Source organism: Acipenser ruthenus, chromosome 1 (genome assembly GCF_902713425.1).
Source record: "Acipenser ruthenus chromosome 1, fAciRut3.2 maternal haplotype, whole genome shotgun sequence".
In the NCBI taxonomy this organism is placed as follows: domain Eukaryota; kingdom Metazoa; phylum Chordata; class Actinopteri; order Acipenseriformes; family Acipenseridae; genus Acipenser; species Acipenser ruthenus.
In genome coordinates, this window is record NC_081189.1 from 11,799,090 (window position 1) to 11,817,365 (window position 18,276).

Consider the following 18,276-nt stretch of genomic DNA (forward strand, 5'->3'; position numbering starts at 1 on the left):
GGCTGTTCCTGAAAATCATTTTTGAACCTTGCCAGTTACCGTAGATGTTGTCTTCTCCTTCCGTCTGCTGTAACTATGGCGTCTTCAATGTCACTGCTGGTTTTGAAAAGGGCCTCTTCGCTAAATGCAGCGACTAAATCAATACTAATTCCGACCAGGTAAAAACTCAACATTTGTAGACATTCAGCAATTGTTTATGCGGTTTTAAAAACATGTACATTAACGTGAACATGGTGTACAGCGAGCAGGGATTATCAGTTCTCTCAGACCTTCTTTATTGACTGTGTTTTGTTTTTGAGACGCTATTTATTGGTATTTTTTATTATTATTAATGTCAGGACACCTAGACTTTGAGGAAAACTAAAACTGTAAAAATATTTTAATGTCCTTCTAACGACCTCACGACAAATGATGATAATAATAATAATAATAATTGTGCAGGGTATGTGAGAGATGGGGTTTATAATGTGTGATTTGTGTTTAGCAAATCACACATTATAAAAAAAGGGAAAGTAGTGTGACAGAAATGAGATTTACTATTACATTTAGACAAATGGCCTATCTAAATGATAATGCATTTGAAGTGGGTGTCACCGTGCAGTATCGCTAGTAGGCAGTACAAAACATAAGTGAATAGTAGTGATTGCATGAATTGTTTAAATATCACGAGTACACTTTTAAACTATTTGTATTGCAACAATATAATGCAATATTCCAGGCTTGGTTTTGGGATGCATTGTGTCTCAGGTCTCGTCTCAACACACGAACGTTGTGCTATGTTGTCTCTTGTTTTGCTATGTTGTGTCTTGTTTTGCTATGTTGTCTGTTGTTTTGCTGATGATTTCAGCACTGTTGCAGCTATGATTCTTGAAACGCTGCAGTACCTGCACTTTACAGCTATAGCCTATATCTCTTTCCAATCCGGGACTGTTTTCTAACCAACTGACGATTACTTATTTAACTTATCTCATGCGTTATTACTAGTAAAAAAAAAAAAAACTAAAAAAAAACTTAATATAAACCTCGAGAGACTGTTGCAGCAAGTGTGTTGCTCATAGGCGATTCTAATGCAAACAGTAAAACACTTAATTTTTTTTTAAAAAAAATGGACAGATCAGTGTGTCACATTTCGAATAACCCAGTTGAGATGTGTCACACTGTGTCAATTGGGGCCATGTTTGTAAACAGCTGGAGAATACTGCGGGCACTTGGTGTAATGTTAAGCTTGAAGGTCACACTGTAATTACAGTCGCTGAGCTCTTCTCTTTGCACTGGCTAACACTACTGTACAGCCGAAATGATTAGACTTAGAAGGATGTGAACGTTTCTAGCCAGTAGTCTAGACTGTGCATTGACTGGAGTGGCCTGTTCTATTTTTAGAAACCGAATTCTCAGGAAGGAAAGGTGTCTGTAAGCCTTTCTTTCGTTCTGGACAAAAATGAATTACAATTCTGTTTTATGTCAACCATGACCTTATCTATTGAGGACATTGCATCTTTAATGCATGTGCTTTTTGCTAGTTATCCAGTGTTAAAATAATCTTTGCATAGCTCAAGCATGGTGCTACAGAAATTAGTATGTGCTATTAATTTGCATAATTGTGACTCCCAAAAACATTGAAATAAGAAAGTTTTGCAAACCGCATCATCACTAATACAGTAAGTGTTGCAAATGTATTCCATTTGTACTAGAGTATCACCCCCTAACTCTTAACTGTTAAAACAGGCAAACAGTTTTATTTGTTCAGGAGAGCAAGGTATCAAAATATTTGATCTAAAGATGTATTCTTATAAATAAATGTGGAATACTACAGTGTAGTGAAGAGTGTAGTACAGTGATTTAGAGCAGCCCGGCCTCCCGCCCGCTGAGCGCAGCCCGGCCTCCCGCCCGCTGAGCGCAGCCCGGCCTCCCGCCCGCTGAGCGCAGCCCGGCCTCCCGCCCGCTGAGCGCAGCCCGGCCTCCCGCCCGCTGAGCGCAGCCCGGCCTCCCGCCCGCTGAGCGCAGCCCGGCCTCCCGCTCCCTGAGAGCAGCCCTGCCTCCCGCCCCCTGAGAGCAGCCTGGCGTGTCCCTTCTTAATATTGCTGCTTGTTCTTGACTGCAGCATGTCCAGTACCACATGCAGTATGTGGTACTAGGTTTCCTACAGAATCCCTGTGAAATTTAACATCATACATTAATAAAGCAGTGTGGGGTCATGCACACCTAACTGGACTAATAGTTAGGGTCTGGTGAATCCACAAACATTGTTAAATACATTTAGCAACCCAATTAATTTTTATACATTTATATATTCTCCACTAATATTAATAATAAGAAACAATGGTCATGTAATATCAGGGCCTTCCTGGGAAGACTAGCATTACAGTACCTTTAGAGTTACAAGTATATAATGGGCAAATCCTGTGTTTGCCAAAAACAGGCACCTCTGAGAAGTGGTTTCTTTCAACTCCAAAACACTGCAGACCTGTAAAGAGATGTTGCACAAATACCTACACTCAAATGGCAGAAGAAAATAATGGTTAAACGCAGCACTCTAGTTAACTGGGCCAGGCTTTGGGATTACCCCTTTATAATTTATATATGGTATCACTTATTTCCATATAAGACACTGAACCTATGTCATTTGTTATAGTTGGGCTGTCACTTTGCAAACTTAATTAGTGCAAGAAGAGTGAATCGCATCTTATAGAAATGGAGCTTGTTGTTGAAGAATGTATCAGCAGATCGGTGACATGCTGTGTTTAAGTACTATGCCAAGGGGGGAAAAAAAAAACGCAAAAACTTAAGCCGTAAACAGGGATATTGAAGTTGTCATCATCCCTTACAATGAACCATATCCCTTTGAAATTGGACTTTAAGCCTATATTGCCCACCATGGTGGAATCCTGTCATGTCAAACAGGATGAGTAATGTGCCATGTAAACATGCAGTGTGAAGAATCTGGAAACGGGAACGCTTCCTGAACATGCACTGTTCTAATTAACTTAGTAACAGCTTTCTTTAACCTTGTGTCTTGCTGTGTTTTTCAATGTCACTCTGCCCCCTGTTGACAGGTAAGAAAGATTGTTTGGGCTGTAATGTGTTGAAGAGTTGGCTTGCATTCATTTGCGTCTGTCTAAACTTTCCCATGTCTTGTGGCTGGTGTTTAATTGGGATTAGACTGCCCTGACTGTACTCTACTACTGTTTGTGTGGACAAACCCCACCTACAGCTCTTCAGCTCCACTGTGATGAGAAAGCTGCAGGCTGTTCATGTCAAGCTCTGTATAGGAGTCTTGTGCACAACCACAAGAGTAGGGCCCCTGAGATATATATATATATATATATAACAGAATGTACCCTGTTTGCTGAAGTTTTATGTCTTTGGAAATGATAAACATTTAGTGGATTTCATGTTTACATCTCTACTGATCTTTTGTATAAAAACAACCTACGGTAGAATGTGAAATGCATGTGTTTCAGCTAATGACAAATGCATGTGTTTGAGTTAATGAAGAAGCTTGAACCCAGCCGGGTTAGTAAGAGGTGAGCTTGTGCCAAAGAGAAAATATCTGATCCACCAATTTCCTGTGTTCTGGGATATTTAACTAGTTAGTCTACTAGACAAATTAAGCTATTGATTTACAATGATACAATTGAAAATAAAAGGGTAAACATTTAATGTCACCACACAAAAACTCTCCAATCAGAATAACCCTTCCATGTACCGTTCCTTTGCAGCATGTGCTGGCTTAAACTTGTACTGTAGAGCTGAGGCATATTTGCACAATTGATTCAGCTTTTCCTGCAGTTCAATGTTTTGCTTCATTCTTTACTAAATTAAAAAATAGCTAATATATTGACAGTTTTGAGTTTGAGTTGGAATGAAATATTTTTACTGAAAGGATTAATAATACTGTGGTAGAGGTAGCGTAGCTGAAGCATGAGCAAGTACAACTTTAACAATCACCTGCATGCATTTTGGTGTCTGCAAAAAGCATTTACCATCTTGTCCTGACATCCTATAATAGCCTGTGGAGAAGCCTGCCTACGAAGCCTTCACATGCTTACCCTCAGCAGCCGTCAATGGCAAGTTTTCTAAAGTGTATAACTTGTTTGTGTTCGTTACTCCCTTCTTCAACCTGGGAAAGGGGATTGTCAAAACTGGGATGCCCTTATAGTGCCCCCCCCCTGGATTGTGCACATTCCTGCACCTGTCCTGAATTAGGCACCCTACATTAGGGTTCATTAAAACCACTCTTGCACCACCATCCACCTTTGCCTTTAATAGCGTCTGTAGTTTAGGTTTATTGCTTGGATCATAAAATGCCATGTGGCAAGGTTCTACCTCGACGTAAACTTAAGAGTTATTCCTTTGGAGATGTTGTGGTGGTCTTTCTTCAGTAGACCTGTCTTTGTGCCTTTTTATGTTGGTGAAAGATTAAGTGCACTTGAAAGGTGTCGGATCAGTAGCACTCACTGGGGACTTTAAGGCTGTCTGTTTATCCACTAAGCATGTTAGCAGTAGCAGACAGATCTCAAGCTTCCCCAATCTGCCCTGCCAAATACCTGCAGTATGCATTAAACTAGACTTGGGAATCCCTCTCCCCCTTGGCAGGAGAGGTAACTTTAACCATTTCATGCTAGTTACTTTGTAAAAACTGCCTGCTGCCACTACAGTGCCAAAGTCTCATATCTCAGAACCATTTGATATTTGCAGGTTGTATTCTAAACGTGTTGGTCACCATGACCTACGTATGGCTGCCATATTAAGGTCATGCAGCCTTTTAAGTTACTGCTGTATAGAGACAATAGCGCTGTTCTCTTAATGCTTGGTATAGAGTTGTCTAGTAAAAATACATTGTGTTAACCTGTGGCAATATTAATGTACTTATGAAACTGGAGCTGTGCAGGACTAGTAAATGACTAAAAACTACTACATTGAGTGAATGAACATACGTATCAATTTAGGGAATTGCTGCCATGTTGGCATCTTGATTAGGGCCTTCATAAACACATTAACTGTTCAGTATATGATGATAATAACAATGGTGTTCCCTGCAGGAAGACCTGTTTTATGTGACACATTTCTTAAAGATGTATTTTGTCGCAAGACTGTTCAAGATATCTTCTTCCTAACTCAAAATGCAGGTGTTTAAAGTTAGTGAGATCCTGTTTTTCTTGGTCAATACAATATACAAACAATTAAAACGTGTCTCAACACAGTTCTAGTTATTCCAAGAGAACCTACAGAGAACACATAAGAACATAAGAAAGTTTACAAACCAGAGGAGGCCATTCAGCCCATCTTGCTCGTTTGGTTGTTAGTAGCTTATTGATCCCGTAATCTCATCAAGCAGCTTCTTGAAGGATCCCAGGGTGTCAGCTTCAACAACATTACTGGGGAGTTGGTTCCAGACCCTCACAATTCTCTGTGTAAAAAAGTGCCTCCTATTTTCTGTTCTGAATGCCTTTATCTAATCTCCATTTTTGACCCCTGGTCCTTGTTTCTTTTTTCAGGTAAAAAAAGTCCCCTGGGTCGACATTGTCTTTACCTTTTAGGATTTTGAATGTTTGAATCAGATCGCCGCGTAGTCTTCTTTGTTCAAGACTGAATAGATTCAATTCTTTTAGCCTGTCTGCATACGACATGCCTTTTAAACCCGGGATAATTCTGGTTGCTCTTCTTTGCACTCTTCTGCAGCAATATCCTTTTTGTAACAAGGTGACCAGAATAGCTGAAAGGCTCCAGGTTATAGTTGGAAAAATGCAAATTCTTCTAACAGAAAAGGAAAAGAGCAAATAGTAACAGTTGTAGGCTTCTGTAGCAAGTAAACGAGTGCCATTATCAAGCATTCTTTTTGATTAGTACAACATGTTGCACTATTTGTTTAATTTGTTTTTTACTGTTAAAAGATAGCTCTCAATTTCAAGTAAACATGAGTCATATCGTGTCTAAATATAAAGCAACTAACGTAGTGTTCTGGTAACAGGCTAATGTGATAACTCCAAGCTCCCACTGTATTTTAATTGAATATATACAAGTTACTTTGACTTGAATGAACCTGGGCATACATTAAGAAAATAATATTATGGTCCTTGGCAATGGCAGTTTGTGGTTAATGTATAAATCCTGTTAATATGGCTGACAAAATTAGAAGATGTAGTGCTGTTCTTCATGTTCTTCTGATTATCTTTAGACAACATGTACTGTAGGCCTGCAACCATTAACATGAACACACCAAAACACAAATGAACCGGGTAAAAGTGGACTTTAGGGTAAATGGCCTGGTTGTCTTTTTTCATTACTACAGCATATGATCTTCCTTTATTTTTATGGGGAAGTCTAGGTTATCAGTCAATCAATCTTGATTTCTTACATAGCGCCTTTTACGATAAATCGTCTCAAAGCGCTTCACAGATAAAAATAACACATTTAATAATATAAAATAAAATTCAGAGAAATTGTAAAAGATGATAACATATCCATTTAAATTACATACATTAAAATAATTAGTCATTTTAATTCCTACTTTAAAAAGCAGTGGCACATAATAAATAATGGGATAGACTGGGGAAAAAAAGCAGTGTGGCAATTTGAAAAGTAAGTAAACCTCTGAAGAAAAGCAAAACCGAGGAGCAGACATTACCTCCCCCCCATACACACACAAACAGAAAAAGTAAATCTAGCATTTTCCTTTGTGTAGCTAGGGTATATGCTCAATCTTTATGAAGCAAGATTCCTTTGTAAAAGGCTTAGCTGCAAAATGAAACCTCTGGTCCCTGATTACCTGCAGCATAGCGCTTGTACAATCTAATCCTTATTGGGTTGTCTGCAGATTTTTGAAGGATAAAAACTTTTAATTTGTTTTCTTTCTCAACTTGAGACTCACCAGACATCACAGTAGGAGTCATGCATCTTTAGATTAAGGGTCTGACCCCCTAGTGTAGGTCATGCACTGGAGATGAATGTGAGCATTATCAGTCCCGATGATCAAGCAGATGATTGTGAGTAAGATACTTGGACCAGATAGTGTACAGTCAGCACTCGGAGATCCGTTACCCAGATAAACGTCAGTCGCGCTTTACCGCCCTTGTATTAAGAATAAAATCAATCCCCATTATATATATATATATATATATATATATATATATATATATATATATATAACAAATTAATGCACTACCCGTCACATGCGATTTCCGACCCCGTCATCAGTTTTGCAATACAAAGACCTTCAATGTTACAATTTATTTGAATATCTTGTCACAGCCCGCATTTTTCTTTTCTCTCTGCATGCCAAATCAGTCTGTGCAGTTATACTGCGCTTCCTCCAGTTTCACCTGATGAAAATGCAGCCAAAACAAGCGAAGAGACAAGCTAGGCTAATGTAACAGTTAACCATTAAACAGTTTTAGATACTGTGATGTCATTTTTTGTTGAATCTGTGATCTTTAGTTGCTTTTGTGCATTTTCATTTGCAAGTAAACTGACATGAGGGCCTTATCGAGCACTATATTCTGTAATTTTGAATACTGACTTTCGATACTGTTTTAATTCTGGAAACTTTATTTTTTTTAATCTTTTGCTAAATTGCATTACCTTTTACGTTGTATGCAGTTCTGTGCATGGGTAACATTTTGATTTAATTTTGCTGTTGGGTCGTTAACGGGGAATTTTACATACTGCTACAATACATACCGGATTTAAAAGTATGTACTGTATTACAGTCCATGTGTTGTCTCTTTCGGCAAGAGATATTTTCAGAATCATATCGTTCTGAATTAAAATACTTCTGGTGAAAATATAGTACTGTACCAACAAAACCAATACAGTACATCTAAATGGAAGACTACGTATTTTAAAAGTCCTTTTATTTATTATGTATTTTTGATATTGTATCTTTGTTGTGTTCCCTAAAAAACTGACAAGGGTTGGAACGGGCCAAAATGAAATATCAGATATGCGTCACACGCGTTAACCGTCACTGATAGGGTCGGATATTTGCAACTTCGCTAAATCTCTTCGCTAAAATACCTGAAAATTCATGCCTCAGTCTTGCTGCAGACTGAACCGAGCCCCGTCTGTTCCCATCCTAGCCTTACAGCAGACTGAAGCGAGCCCTGTCTGATCCCATCCTAGTCTTGCTGCAGACTGAACCGAGCCCTGTCTGTTCCCATCCTAGTCACTACTGCATATGTGCAAATGCTCTACGTTTTCCGAAAAATGAAATCCATGTACACAGTTGAACTGATCCGAAATGTAATTGGATTATCTATTCCAAGTCATGCAAACACAAAAAAGTGTCGTTTTCAGAAAACTTGATCTCGTGTAAATGTACTGGATGTAAAATGTATAATACATCAATTCTGTTTTTTCCTTGAACATGTGCATCTTAGTTGAAACTGTAAATGACTCTTCACACAAAATGTTTAAATGGTTAGTCTATTAAACACACACTAGAGTTTCAGCTTGACAAGAAAAACTGTTGAAAACAATAACCCGATTGCTCCTCCAGTACCTACAGCTCTGGTAAATGTTTTGCATCACCCCATAGAACTAACTCATTGTGCTTCATAAAGTCAAATGAAACCTGCTGAATAATGTTATGCTAACATACTCTATTACACACCGCTTGGTGGTTTTCCATATATTTACACTATAGCTATCTATAGTGCTGTCTACCCCATCGGTGGCTCTCGTGTGTTTGTGAAGTGATTCCTCTCCTGAAAAGTGTTCTTTATGACCTAGCCTGTGCTTGGTCAGGATCTATGGGCCCCATTTCAAGGAAGCACAGTAAAACGCAGATGTGAGGATAAAGTACTTCACGCTGGCGCTGGATTGCACCGTCCCGTCATCTACTGAGGAAAAGGAAAAGCTGCTTAGGAAGTTCTTGGATATCATACATGGCAGAGTAGCAGTCCTATGGGTGGGGCAGCTGGCTAATTCACCCATTTCTTACCTTGACAGACTTGGGTTTGAGTCCCACTTTGGCTACAAGTGGTATGAGTTTGTTGGTCTCAAAGTAGCCACCAGTAGACTTTGGTCCATAATTAAAAAAAAATAAAAAATAAAAAAGAGCTTTCTTCATTTCTTGAGGGAAAAGTCAAACCCCTTCCACACTTCTGAGTTCATTACTGAGTTCATTAAGATTTGCTTAAACATTCTTTTACAGAAGAGCTGGTGAAAAGTGATGTATCCCTCCTATGTGCTGATGAATATCAGACCTCTTTATTAGGAAGTGCTTCAGTGTAGGAAAGATAAGAAGTGTTGATGGGGAAAGGCTTCTGAAAGGATCTGATTAACATCAAAGAAAGCTGTCGATGTGGAGGGAGATTTACAAGAGCACATTTCTCCCATTCTGTGCAGGAAATGCATTCAATCATGATGTTTTTAAGGCACAGTTAGCCGTGAAATAGCACAGACACTTTCCTGAAATCTTATTGTTCTTCCTCTGTTATCGGTGGTGTAATTTATTAGAATGAACAGCACAGACACTTTCCTGATCTCTGAAATCTTATTGTTCTTCCTGCGTTATCGGTGGTGTAATGTATTATAATGAACAGAGCAGACACTTTCCTGAAATCTTGTTGTTCTTCCTCTGTTATCGGTGGTGTAATGTATTATAATGAACAGAGCAGACACTTTCCTGATCTCTGAAATCTTGTTGTTCTTCCTCTGTTATCGATGGTGTAATGTATTATAATGAACAGAGCAGACACTTTCCTGAAATCTCATTGTTCATCCTCCGTTATCGGTGGTGTAATGTATTATAATGAACAGAGCAGACACTTTCATGAAATCTTATTGTTCTTCCTCTGTTATCGGTGATGTAATGTATTATAATGAACAGAGCAGACACTTTCATGATCTCTGAAATCTCATTGTTCATCCTCCGTTATCGGTGGTGTAATTTATTATAATGTGCTCTTTGGCAGTCTGGGAAAGTGTGGATTTAGGAAGGGCTGGATTATGGACTGAAGTTGTACAGGCACTGGCAGTGTTGAGATGTTAGATCATGTGCACAAGAGACTTAACAAACAGAACTTCATTTTAATCATGTAAACGGTGGTTGATCTTAATAACAGCAGATATTAAACTGTCTCCCAAGGGTATGAAAACCAACACATTGCAGTGCAAGTGAGGTCATGGGGGTTTGTTTTCTGTGAATGTGAATTCTATTAGTAATTCTGTTTCCTTCTAGAGCTGGGTGAACGAGCCACGGTACATGCAAATGTAAATAAAATCATGAATCACTTGTCCTGAAATCCCAGTTGCTCCCCCCCAAATTTCAGTTTTTATTTTTATAAAAAAAATTTAAAAATAGATTGATCCACTGAGATGCACACTTCATATGTGAAATGCATTGGGTTTAAAAAAAATAAATAAAAAAAATTGAAGTTCAGATTGTTAATGAAGCGACTACCAATTACATAAGCAATGTCTGGTCTGAAACGGGAGCAGAGATACAATTGTGCAAGAGAAAACGCTGGATATTGTCCTGCCTTTTGAAGCAGTTTGCTTCAGGAGTGCAGTGTGATTTTATAACAACGCAGAAAGACCTTTAATAACATTCTGCATGAGAGACAAAGAAAGTTTCTGCGTCTCGCAGTACATTATGTGTGGGTTCGTGACAAGCCAGCTACTGTACATTGAGCACAGAGCAGCACAGTCCTTGCCACTGGCTCTTTCTCTGTGACAGTGAGCCTGTGGGCTGACATAAAGTGCAGTCTGTTGTTAACTGGTAAATGGGAGCATGCCAGAAGCTCAGCAGACAGAACTAATGGGGGGGGGGGGGAGAGGATTTTTCCTGCCCATGTCTCTCGTCCTTCCATTTCTCGTTTTCTTTAAGAAAGTTTTTGTTGTGTAATTATTTGTCAGGTTTGTGCATCTTTGTTTTCCTGTGGCATGACACAGATTTTAACTTGTTGTCTTGCAGGTCAGCAAGCACGACGGCATGGCGGCTGGCGCGAGACCAAGCCCACGACACGCAGCTCATAACCGTGGAGGAGAAACTGGTAAGGATATGCTGAGCACTGCCTCAGGGGAACAATGCCATTGCATTAAGCATTCATTGATGCCAGAAATGCTCATCCTGACTGCAAAGCTAAAGGAAGCAAGTGTGGAAGATGCTGTAGTGGAATTCATTTGGAAGCTCTGAAACAAGTGTGGAAGACGCTGTAGTGGAATTCTTTTGGAAGCTCTGAAACAAGTGTGGAAGGCACTGTAATGGAATTCATTTGGAAGCTCTGAAGTGGGGCGTGAGAGGGCAGGGGTTAAAAGGTCCCAAGGCTCTTTATTTTTTTTTTATACCCATTTGTATCAAAACTCAGTGTGTTTCAGAAATGTTGGGGTTGGGTGGCTTGGTGATTCAGTGGATTGGCACTGAAATAGGATAGACCCTTTCAGCACTGAGTCAATCCCAGACATTTTGATGTGATTGCTAGTGGTGGTCTCCTGTCCCTGAAGTCATTGTCATGAGTTCACAGCTGATCTTATACACATTTTTTGAAATAGCAATGGAACAGATTCTGGATTGGTTTAGGCCCTTTTTTGCTGTGCCTTTTGTCAAATCCATAATCGGAACGAAACAAACGGGTTGGGAGAGTAAACTGGTGCACAGCTAAACTTTTCAAAATAATGAAGCCAGTTTTATCTGGTGACATCCAAGTTGCCCCACCAGGACAAGTTGTTTTTAGTTTTTCTCCTATTGCAATAGTACCACTGAATGAAAAGTATAAAAATGAAATGCTATGTTAATTGCGATGCCCAAATGGAAGTGCTCAATTTTCAGAAGAGCAAACAGTGGATTGTAACATGAAAGAGGTTGTTTACAGTATGGGCATGCTGTGTAACTGGTTTACATTGTGATCACTTTGCTTGCTTAACCATGAAGATTAGTGCCCAATTGAGTTTGTATATATTTGATGTAATGGAGCGCAGATGACATCTGGGGTGGGTTAGGCACACGAAGCTGTGCACGATGAGGTTTCCTTCAGAAGATTTGCAGGTGTAACTTAATATCAGTGCTCTCATTACAAATTCATAGTATTCCTGCAAGTTTCACTCTGTGGATGGTATTTTTTAATATCCCCACTTATCCTATGAACCTGTCACACATCAACGCACATTCTTCTTATTGGAATAACAGAACTGTTGGGGGAATGTTATCTTCCCATCACCTTCCGAATGGAGTTGGGGCAATAGAATATTTTGATTAATGGAGATTTTTGGGATGGGGTGGGGAAAAAAAAAGCTGGTTTGATGCAAATGTTACATGATTTAATAAAAACAAAAAATGAAAGTGTTGCGACAGGGTTTGTCCAACAGAAATCCTTTTTTTTAGCAAGCGCGCCTATGTTTAACAATTTGACAGGTTTAGTATGTAGGGGCTGTTCAGATGGAAATGTTAGCAAACATTGTTAGGATATACTGGTGCTGTGTTGCTCCCAGTTTAGTAAGGTTTAGTACCCCATTAACTAGGAATGTATGTTGAGCAGGGATTTTCATATGTGCTGGGTTTTTCTACCCTTACACTTCAGTGTTTTTCTTGAACTAGACAGTCCTATTTATAGGACCTTGACCAACTGCAATTTTTCAGATTCAGAACACAACTTTAAGCACTGCCCAGTGATTCATCAGGAGTGATCATAACTGTTCTCCATTTAGTAGCTTGAAAAAAAAGAAAATATTAGTACACACTGGCAATCAAAGGGATTGTCTAGTAAAGATTATACCAGTGTACTGTATACAGACAATCAACGGGATTGTCTAGTAAAGAAAATTCCAGCGTACTGTATACTGACAATCAACGGGATTGTCTAGTTAAGAAAATACCAGCGTACTGTATACTGACAATCAACAGGGTTGTCTAGTAAAGAAAATACCAGTGTACTGTATACTGACAATCAACGGGATTGTCTAGTTAAGAAAATACCAGCGTACTGTATACTGACAATCAACAGGGTTGTCTAGTAAAGAAAATACCAGTGTACTGTATACTGACAATCAATGGGATTGTCTAGTAAAGAAAATACCAGCGTACTGTATACTGACAATCAATGGGATTGTCTAGTTAAGAAAATACCAGCGTACTGTATACTGGCAATCAACGGGATTGTCTATTATAGTCTGCTTTACTCACGTAAAGAGGCTGTGAATGTGAAAGGTGGATAATTAACATTTGGACATTCAAAGATCAAAAAGCTGTCAGTCATGTTTGCAAATCTTATCATCACATCTTTGGGTGCAGTCGACATGTGCTGTCAAACCGTTGCGTGTTAAACCCCCGTCTGTCAGGGGAGATTTAGTGGCACGCTGGCGTGGGAGGTATTTCATTCATACTGCACATATTACACATATTTGCTCTTCTCGTGCCAAATTGCTGCCCCTTTGTACAGGGAATGGGGCCACTGCAATAATTCATAATGTTATCAAACTTTTACTAGAGTTTCAAAGTGTCTTTTCTTTAACATGAAAGGAATGACTTGAAAGGTGCAGGATGTTGACCTTCTGTGGCTGTGAATTCGTGTGAGGCAGAGAAAGTTCACGGATTGGAAAATAAGGGTTTGCCTAATAATGTTGGAACCTCTTTCTAAACTCTACCCAGGAGTTAAGAGAAGTTCCATAGCCGCCTCTCAAAAGCAAAAGGTTAAAGACTATATAAAAAGCATTAATAATCATACTGTAAGCTTTTCTAGAAGCACGGATAAGCTTGTTGAAGGGCTTAATTGCATGCGCTGAGCAATTTGTTCCAACAATCACACACCAAATAGTGAACTGCAGTACAATACTCCACACATTGTTTGAACAAAGCCATTTAAGTAGCTGCAGAGACATGTGTACTGTGTGGCTGCTGTACTGACACAGTGCAGGCTGCTGTGCTCTCTTTCAGGTGTACTGTGTGGCTGCTGTACTGACACAGTGCAGGCTACTGTGCTCTCTCTCAGGTGTACTGTGTGGCTGCTGTACTGACACAGTGCAGGCTACTGTGCTCTCTTTCAGGTGTACTGTGTGCCTGCTGTACTGACACAGTGCAGGCTACTGTGCTCTCTCTCAGGTGTACTGTGTGGCTGCTGTACTGACACAGTGCAGGCTGCTGTGCTCTCTCTCAGGTGGACTGTGTGGCTGCTGTGCTCTCTCTCAGGTGGACTGTGTGGCTGCTGTACTGACACAGTGCATGCTACTGTGCTCTCAGGTGTACTGTGTGACTGCTGTACTGACACAGTGCAGGCTACTGTGCTCTCTCTCAGGTGTACTGTGTGGCTGCTGTGCTCCTCTCTTCTCTCGGGTGTACCGTGTGGCTGCTGTGCTCCACTCTTCTCTCAGGTGTACTGTGTGGCTGCTGTGCTCTCTCTTTTCTCAGGTGTACTGTGTGGCTGCTGTGCTCCTCTCTTCTCTCGGGTGTACCGTGTGGCTGCTGTGCTCCTCTCTTCTCTCAGGTGTACTGTGTGGCTGCTGTGCTCTCTCTTTTCTCAGGTGTACTGTGTGGCTGCTGTGCTCCTCTCTTCTCTCGGGTGTACCGTGTGGCTGCTGTGCTCCTCTCTTCTCTCAGGTGTACTGTGTGGCTGCTGTGCTCTCTCTTTTCTCAGGTGTACTGTGTGGCTGCTGTGCTCCTCTCTTCTCTCGGGTGTACCGTGTGGCTGCTGTGCTCCTCTCTTCTCTCAGGTGTACTGTGTGGCTGCTGTGCTCTCTCTTTTCTCAGGTGTACTGTGTGGCTGCTGTGCTCCTCTCTTCTCTCGGGTGTACCGTGTGGCTGCTGTACTCTCTCCTGTCTCAGCAGGGGCCTCTGTGAAGTAAAGCAGGAATAGAGAAGAAGACAAACAGGATCTTTAGGGATCTTGAAATAACAATAGCTGTATTGTTATTTTGACCATACAAATGCAGTCGCTTTGTTGTGTCTAAAGGGATGAATGAAGAAATTATACAGTATGAAAAGCATGGGCTTGTTTGCTTCCTATAGGCAAGGTCTTGGCATTTGTTATTAATAGTCAGTTGTGGAAGTTGAGTGTTAATTTCTGTAATTTTTTTTTATCTTTTGCATAGTTTTCATTTGTAATGAACAGTAATGTTTATTTTAAAACATTTACAGTGTTAGAATCACAATTTCTATAATCAACGCATCTCTGCTTCAACCAGGGATGCACCAATTTGTGATTTTTTTTTTAATGATTTATTTATTGCGGGCCGATTTCAGATATTCTCTATCAATAATTGGCTCATTTTGATAACGATTTCTCCCATTTAGCAGTAGTACACTTGTAAACCATCACTTAATTGTGATTTGACACTTGAAAATATAATGAAGCTTTAAGCTGAACAGATGACACATGTTACTTGTACATTATGCAGTCTGTATAAGTAATACTATTGACAGAAGTGAAATCACGTGTTTATTTCAAACGGTGTCAGAAAATTAACAGCAATTTCGTACTTTTTCTTCAGCTAACCTAAATAAAATGGCACTCACTAAATCGCATGTCTCTTCAGCTAACCTAAATAAAATAGCACTCACTAAATCACATGTCTCTTCAGCTAACCTAAATAAAATAGCACTCACTAAATCACATGTCTCTTCAGCTAAATAAAATAGCACTCACTAAATTGCATGTCTCTTCAGCTAAATAAAATAGCACTCACTAAATCGCATGTCTCTTCAGCTAACCTAAATAAAATAGCACTCACTAAATCACATGTCTCTTCAGCTAAATATAATAGCACTCACTAAATCACGTCTCTTCAGCTAACCTAAATAAAATAGCACTCACTAAATCGCATGTCTCTCCAGCTAACCTAAATAAAATAGCACTCACTAAATCGCATGTCTCTTCAGCTAACCTAAATAAAATAGCACTCACTAAATCGCATGTCTCTTCAGCTAACCTAAATAGCACTCACTAAATCGCATGTCTCTTCAGCTAACCTAAATAAAATAGCACTCACTAAATCGCATGTCTCTTCAGCTAACCTAAATAAAATAGCACTCTGTAAGTTACCTGAGACTTGAAAGCTTGTGGTATACCACAAACGGACATGTTAACCCCAGTATTCTAGCTGGTCATTTACAGTAGTAGATAAACTCTTCATGTATTTTTTAATCTTTTTCTTTTAGCTGGCATTTAGCTGAAGGAAATGCAAATGGGCAGTATAGCTCAAAAGAAAATGTCAGATTACTGTATGTCACTAGAACCGATTACTTGTAATTGTCTTTAGGTACAATTTCATATCACTAGCAAACAGGTGTGACTTAATCAGTTGCATAACGGAGGATTCATCGATCAATAGAAGATGTCAAGAAACCCCTAACCAAGGCCCTTTAGTCAATCTATAGAAACGTTGTTAACACACTGCCAAAGCTGAGATCTGCAACGGAGAGAGATGTGAATATACAGATCAGCACAAGAAAGTGAACTGTGTTTGTGTGATGGTTCATGGATAGCTATGTACGTATTTGTGTTTGAATGCGTGTGTGTGTGTGTGTGTGTATAATAATAATAATGTGTGTGTGTGTGTGCACAGAAGGTGTCTGCAAGCTTGCATTAGATTATACAGCTAATACAGGGAGAAGTAAGGGAGGAGGTATTGCATGTAAAAAAAAGTTTCCTCCCTTGAGATATTTACTGAAAAAGGTCAGTTGTTTCAGTCATCACTTTAAATTGCTTTTTCACAGTCCAGCTTTGTTCTTTTGTCTGTTTTATTCTTTTAAGTTGTTTCATAGTTTCTGAATAGTGTTCCTGTACGTGTATTTGTGTACTATAACCTTTGAAAAGGATATGCTATGTAGTGTACTTGCAGAGGGATCGTTACAAAAAATTAGTGATGTCAATCATTTTAAATGCTTGTATTAGGACTAGTACTAATAAAACCTGTTTGTCCTTTTAAAATGATGACAATTAAAGATCTGTGTGATTTGCTGCACAGTAGCCTGATTCCCCTTGTGCTGCATGCTTCAGCTTGCTTTTGTTAGTAATTGCTGTTTGATTAAGCACGCTGTGCTGTTAGAAAGCCTGGCTGCTTGGCCAGTGATACAGAGCTTCACACTGAATGTCTGCAGGCAGTTACTTATCCAGTCTGGCAGAAAGGAGGAGCGGGCGGATGGTCCAAATAAAGAAAACACAGGAATCTTAACTGCTTGTGAAGCTTTTTTATAGAGCTTGTCAAAAAGCACTTGGATTTTAATGAGCTCTAAAGGAGAGGGGGTGGAGGATAGATACTATGTATTGAACAGGTATCTGAGTATTCAGTACATCTTGTTTGACAAGCCAGCTTGATGATTTGGCATGCAGGAACAGTCCAGTCTGTGTGGTACACTTTCATCTCATTATTGGCACTATATTTGCCATTGGTAAAAAATCAGATTTTATTTATTTGCAGTTGCCAGACTACAGGGCCATGAAGATAATCAAGAAGATTCTGGGTCATCAGATTTTCTTCACTTGTTCTGTAAAGCAAATGCCACAAAACTGTACTTGCTGTACAGTAGTTAAGCCTATACTGCAATATATATTAAAGAGTTCTCGTCCTGGATTTCAGTCTGTTTTGTCGCATGTTTTAGGAAGCATTTGCTTTCAAATGTTCTGTTCCACTGAAATGTGGTGCTGTATAGTAAAGTGCACTTCATGCTGTGAGTGTAATGTGTCTAATGTCTAGAAGTTTACTTTGCACTCCCACACGTCCTTCATTACACCACCAGTGGGGTCAGTTTCCACGTCAAATGCAAATAAAAGGAAAGCTGCAAAGGCACAGCACTGCCGTGGACATTTTAGTGGGTGCAGTTAATAGAGTTTCCTGAAGTGTGAATTGTACAGTGAGGCTAGAGGAGGAGGAGGAGGAGGAGGAGGAAGAGCTGTGTATAACCCTCCCTCTCTTACTCCCCCTTGGACACATCTCAAGTGTCTGTTTTGTCTGGGCTATCGTACAGCATTCTTGTGCAAAAATGTCAAGGATTCAGTCTGGAGCACTGTGTCAGAGGATATGCCTCTTTTTGAAGGGGTAGACAAGAGGCTTTATGTATTATTCACTAAATAGTATTTAATTTCCTTAACACTCCCGAGAAAGTAACCTTTGGAGAACTCTTTGCTACTGGCTGCTTTTTTATATCACCTGATGAAAGGACATGCAAAGCCTCTAGAATGTTTTCTCAGAATTAATAAAGAAGCAGCTTTTTCCAGCACATATCTGTTCGATTTCATAATCTCTCCACTCAAAAGCACATTCTCTTGTATTCTTTCAATTGTGTAATGCCAGTAACGTGCTTGTATCAGTAGTCTTTTTACATGAACTCCATTTCTCTTGACT

The 18,276-nt window shown here is 39.6% G+C and overlaps 1 protein-coding gene across 1 annotated transcript in view; it reads left to right on the plus strand.

Moving 5' to 3' along the window:
- LOC117404127 (NADH dehydrogenase [ubiquinone] iron-sulfur protein 4, mitochondrial-like) overlaps nt 1-18,276 on the plus strand; it is a 33,286-nt gene continuing 15,010 nt past the window's right edge. Inside the window, exons 1-2 of the mRNA XM_059000910.1 lie at nt 1-158; nt 10,919-10,997. Coding sequence (XP_058856893.1) covers nt 76-158; nt 10,919-10,997 — 162 coding nt within the window. The 5' untranslated portion in view covers nt 1-75. The remainder of the gene's footprint in view (nt 159-10,918; nt 10,998-18,276) is intronic.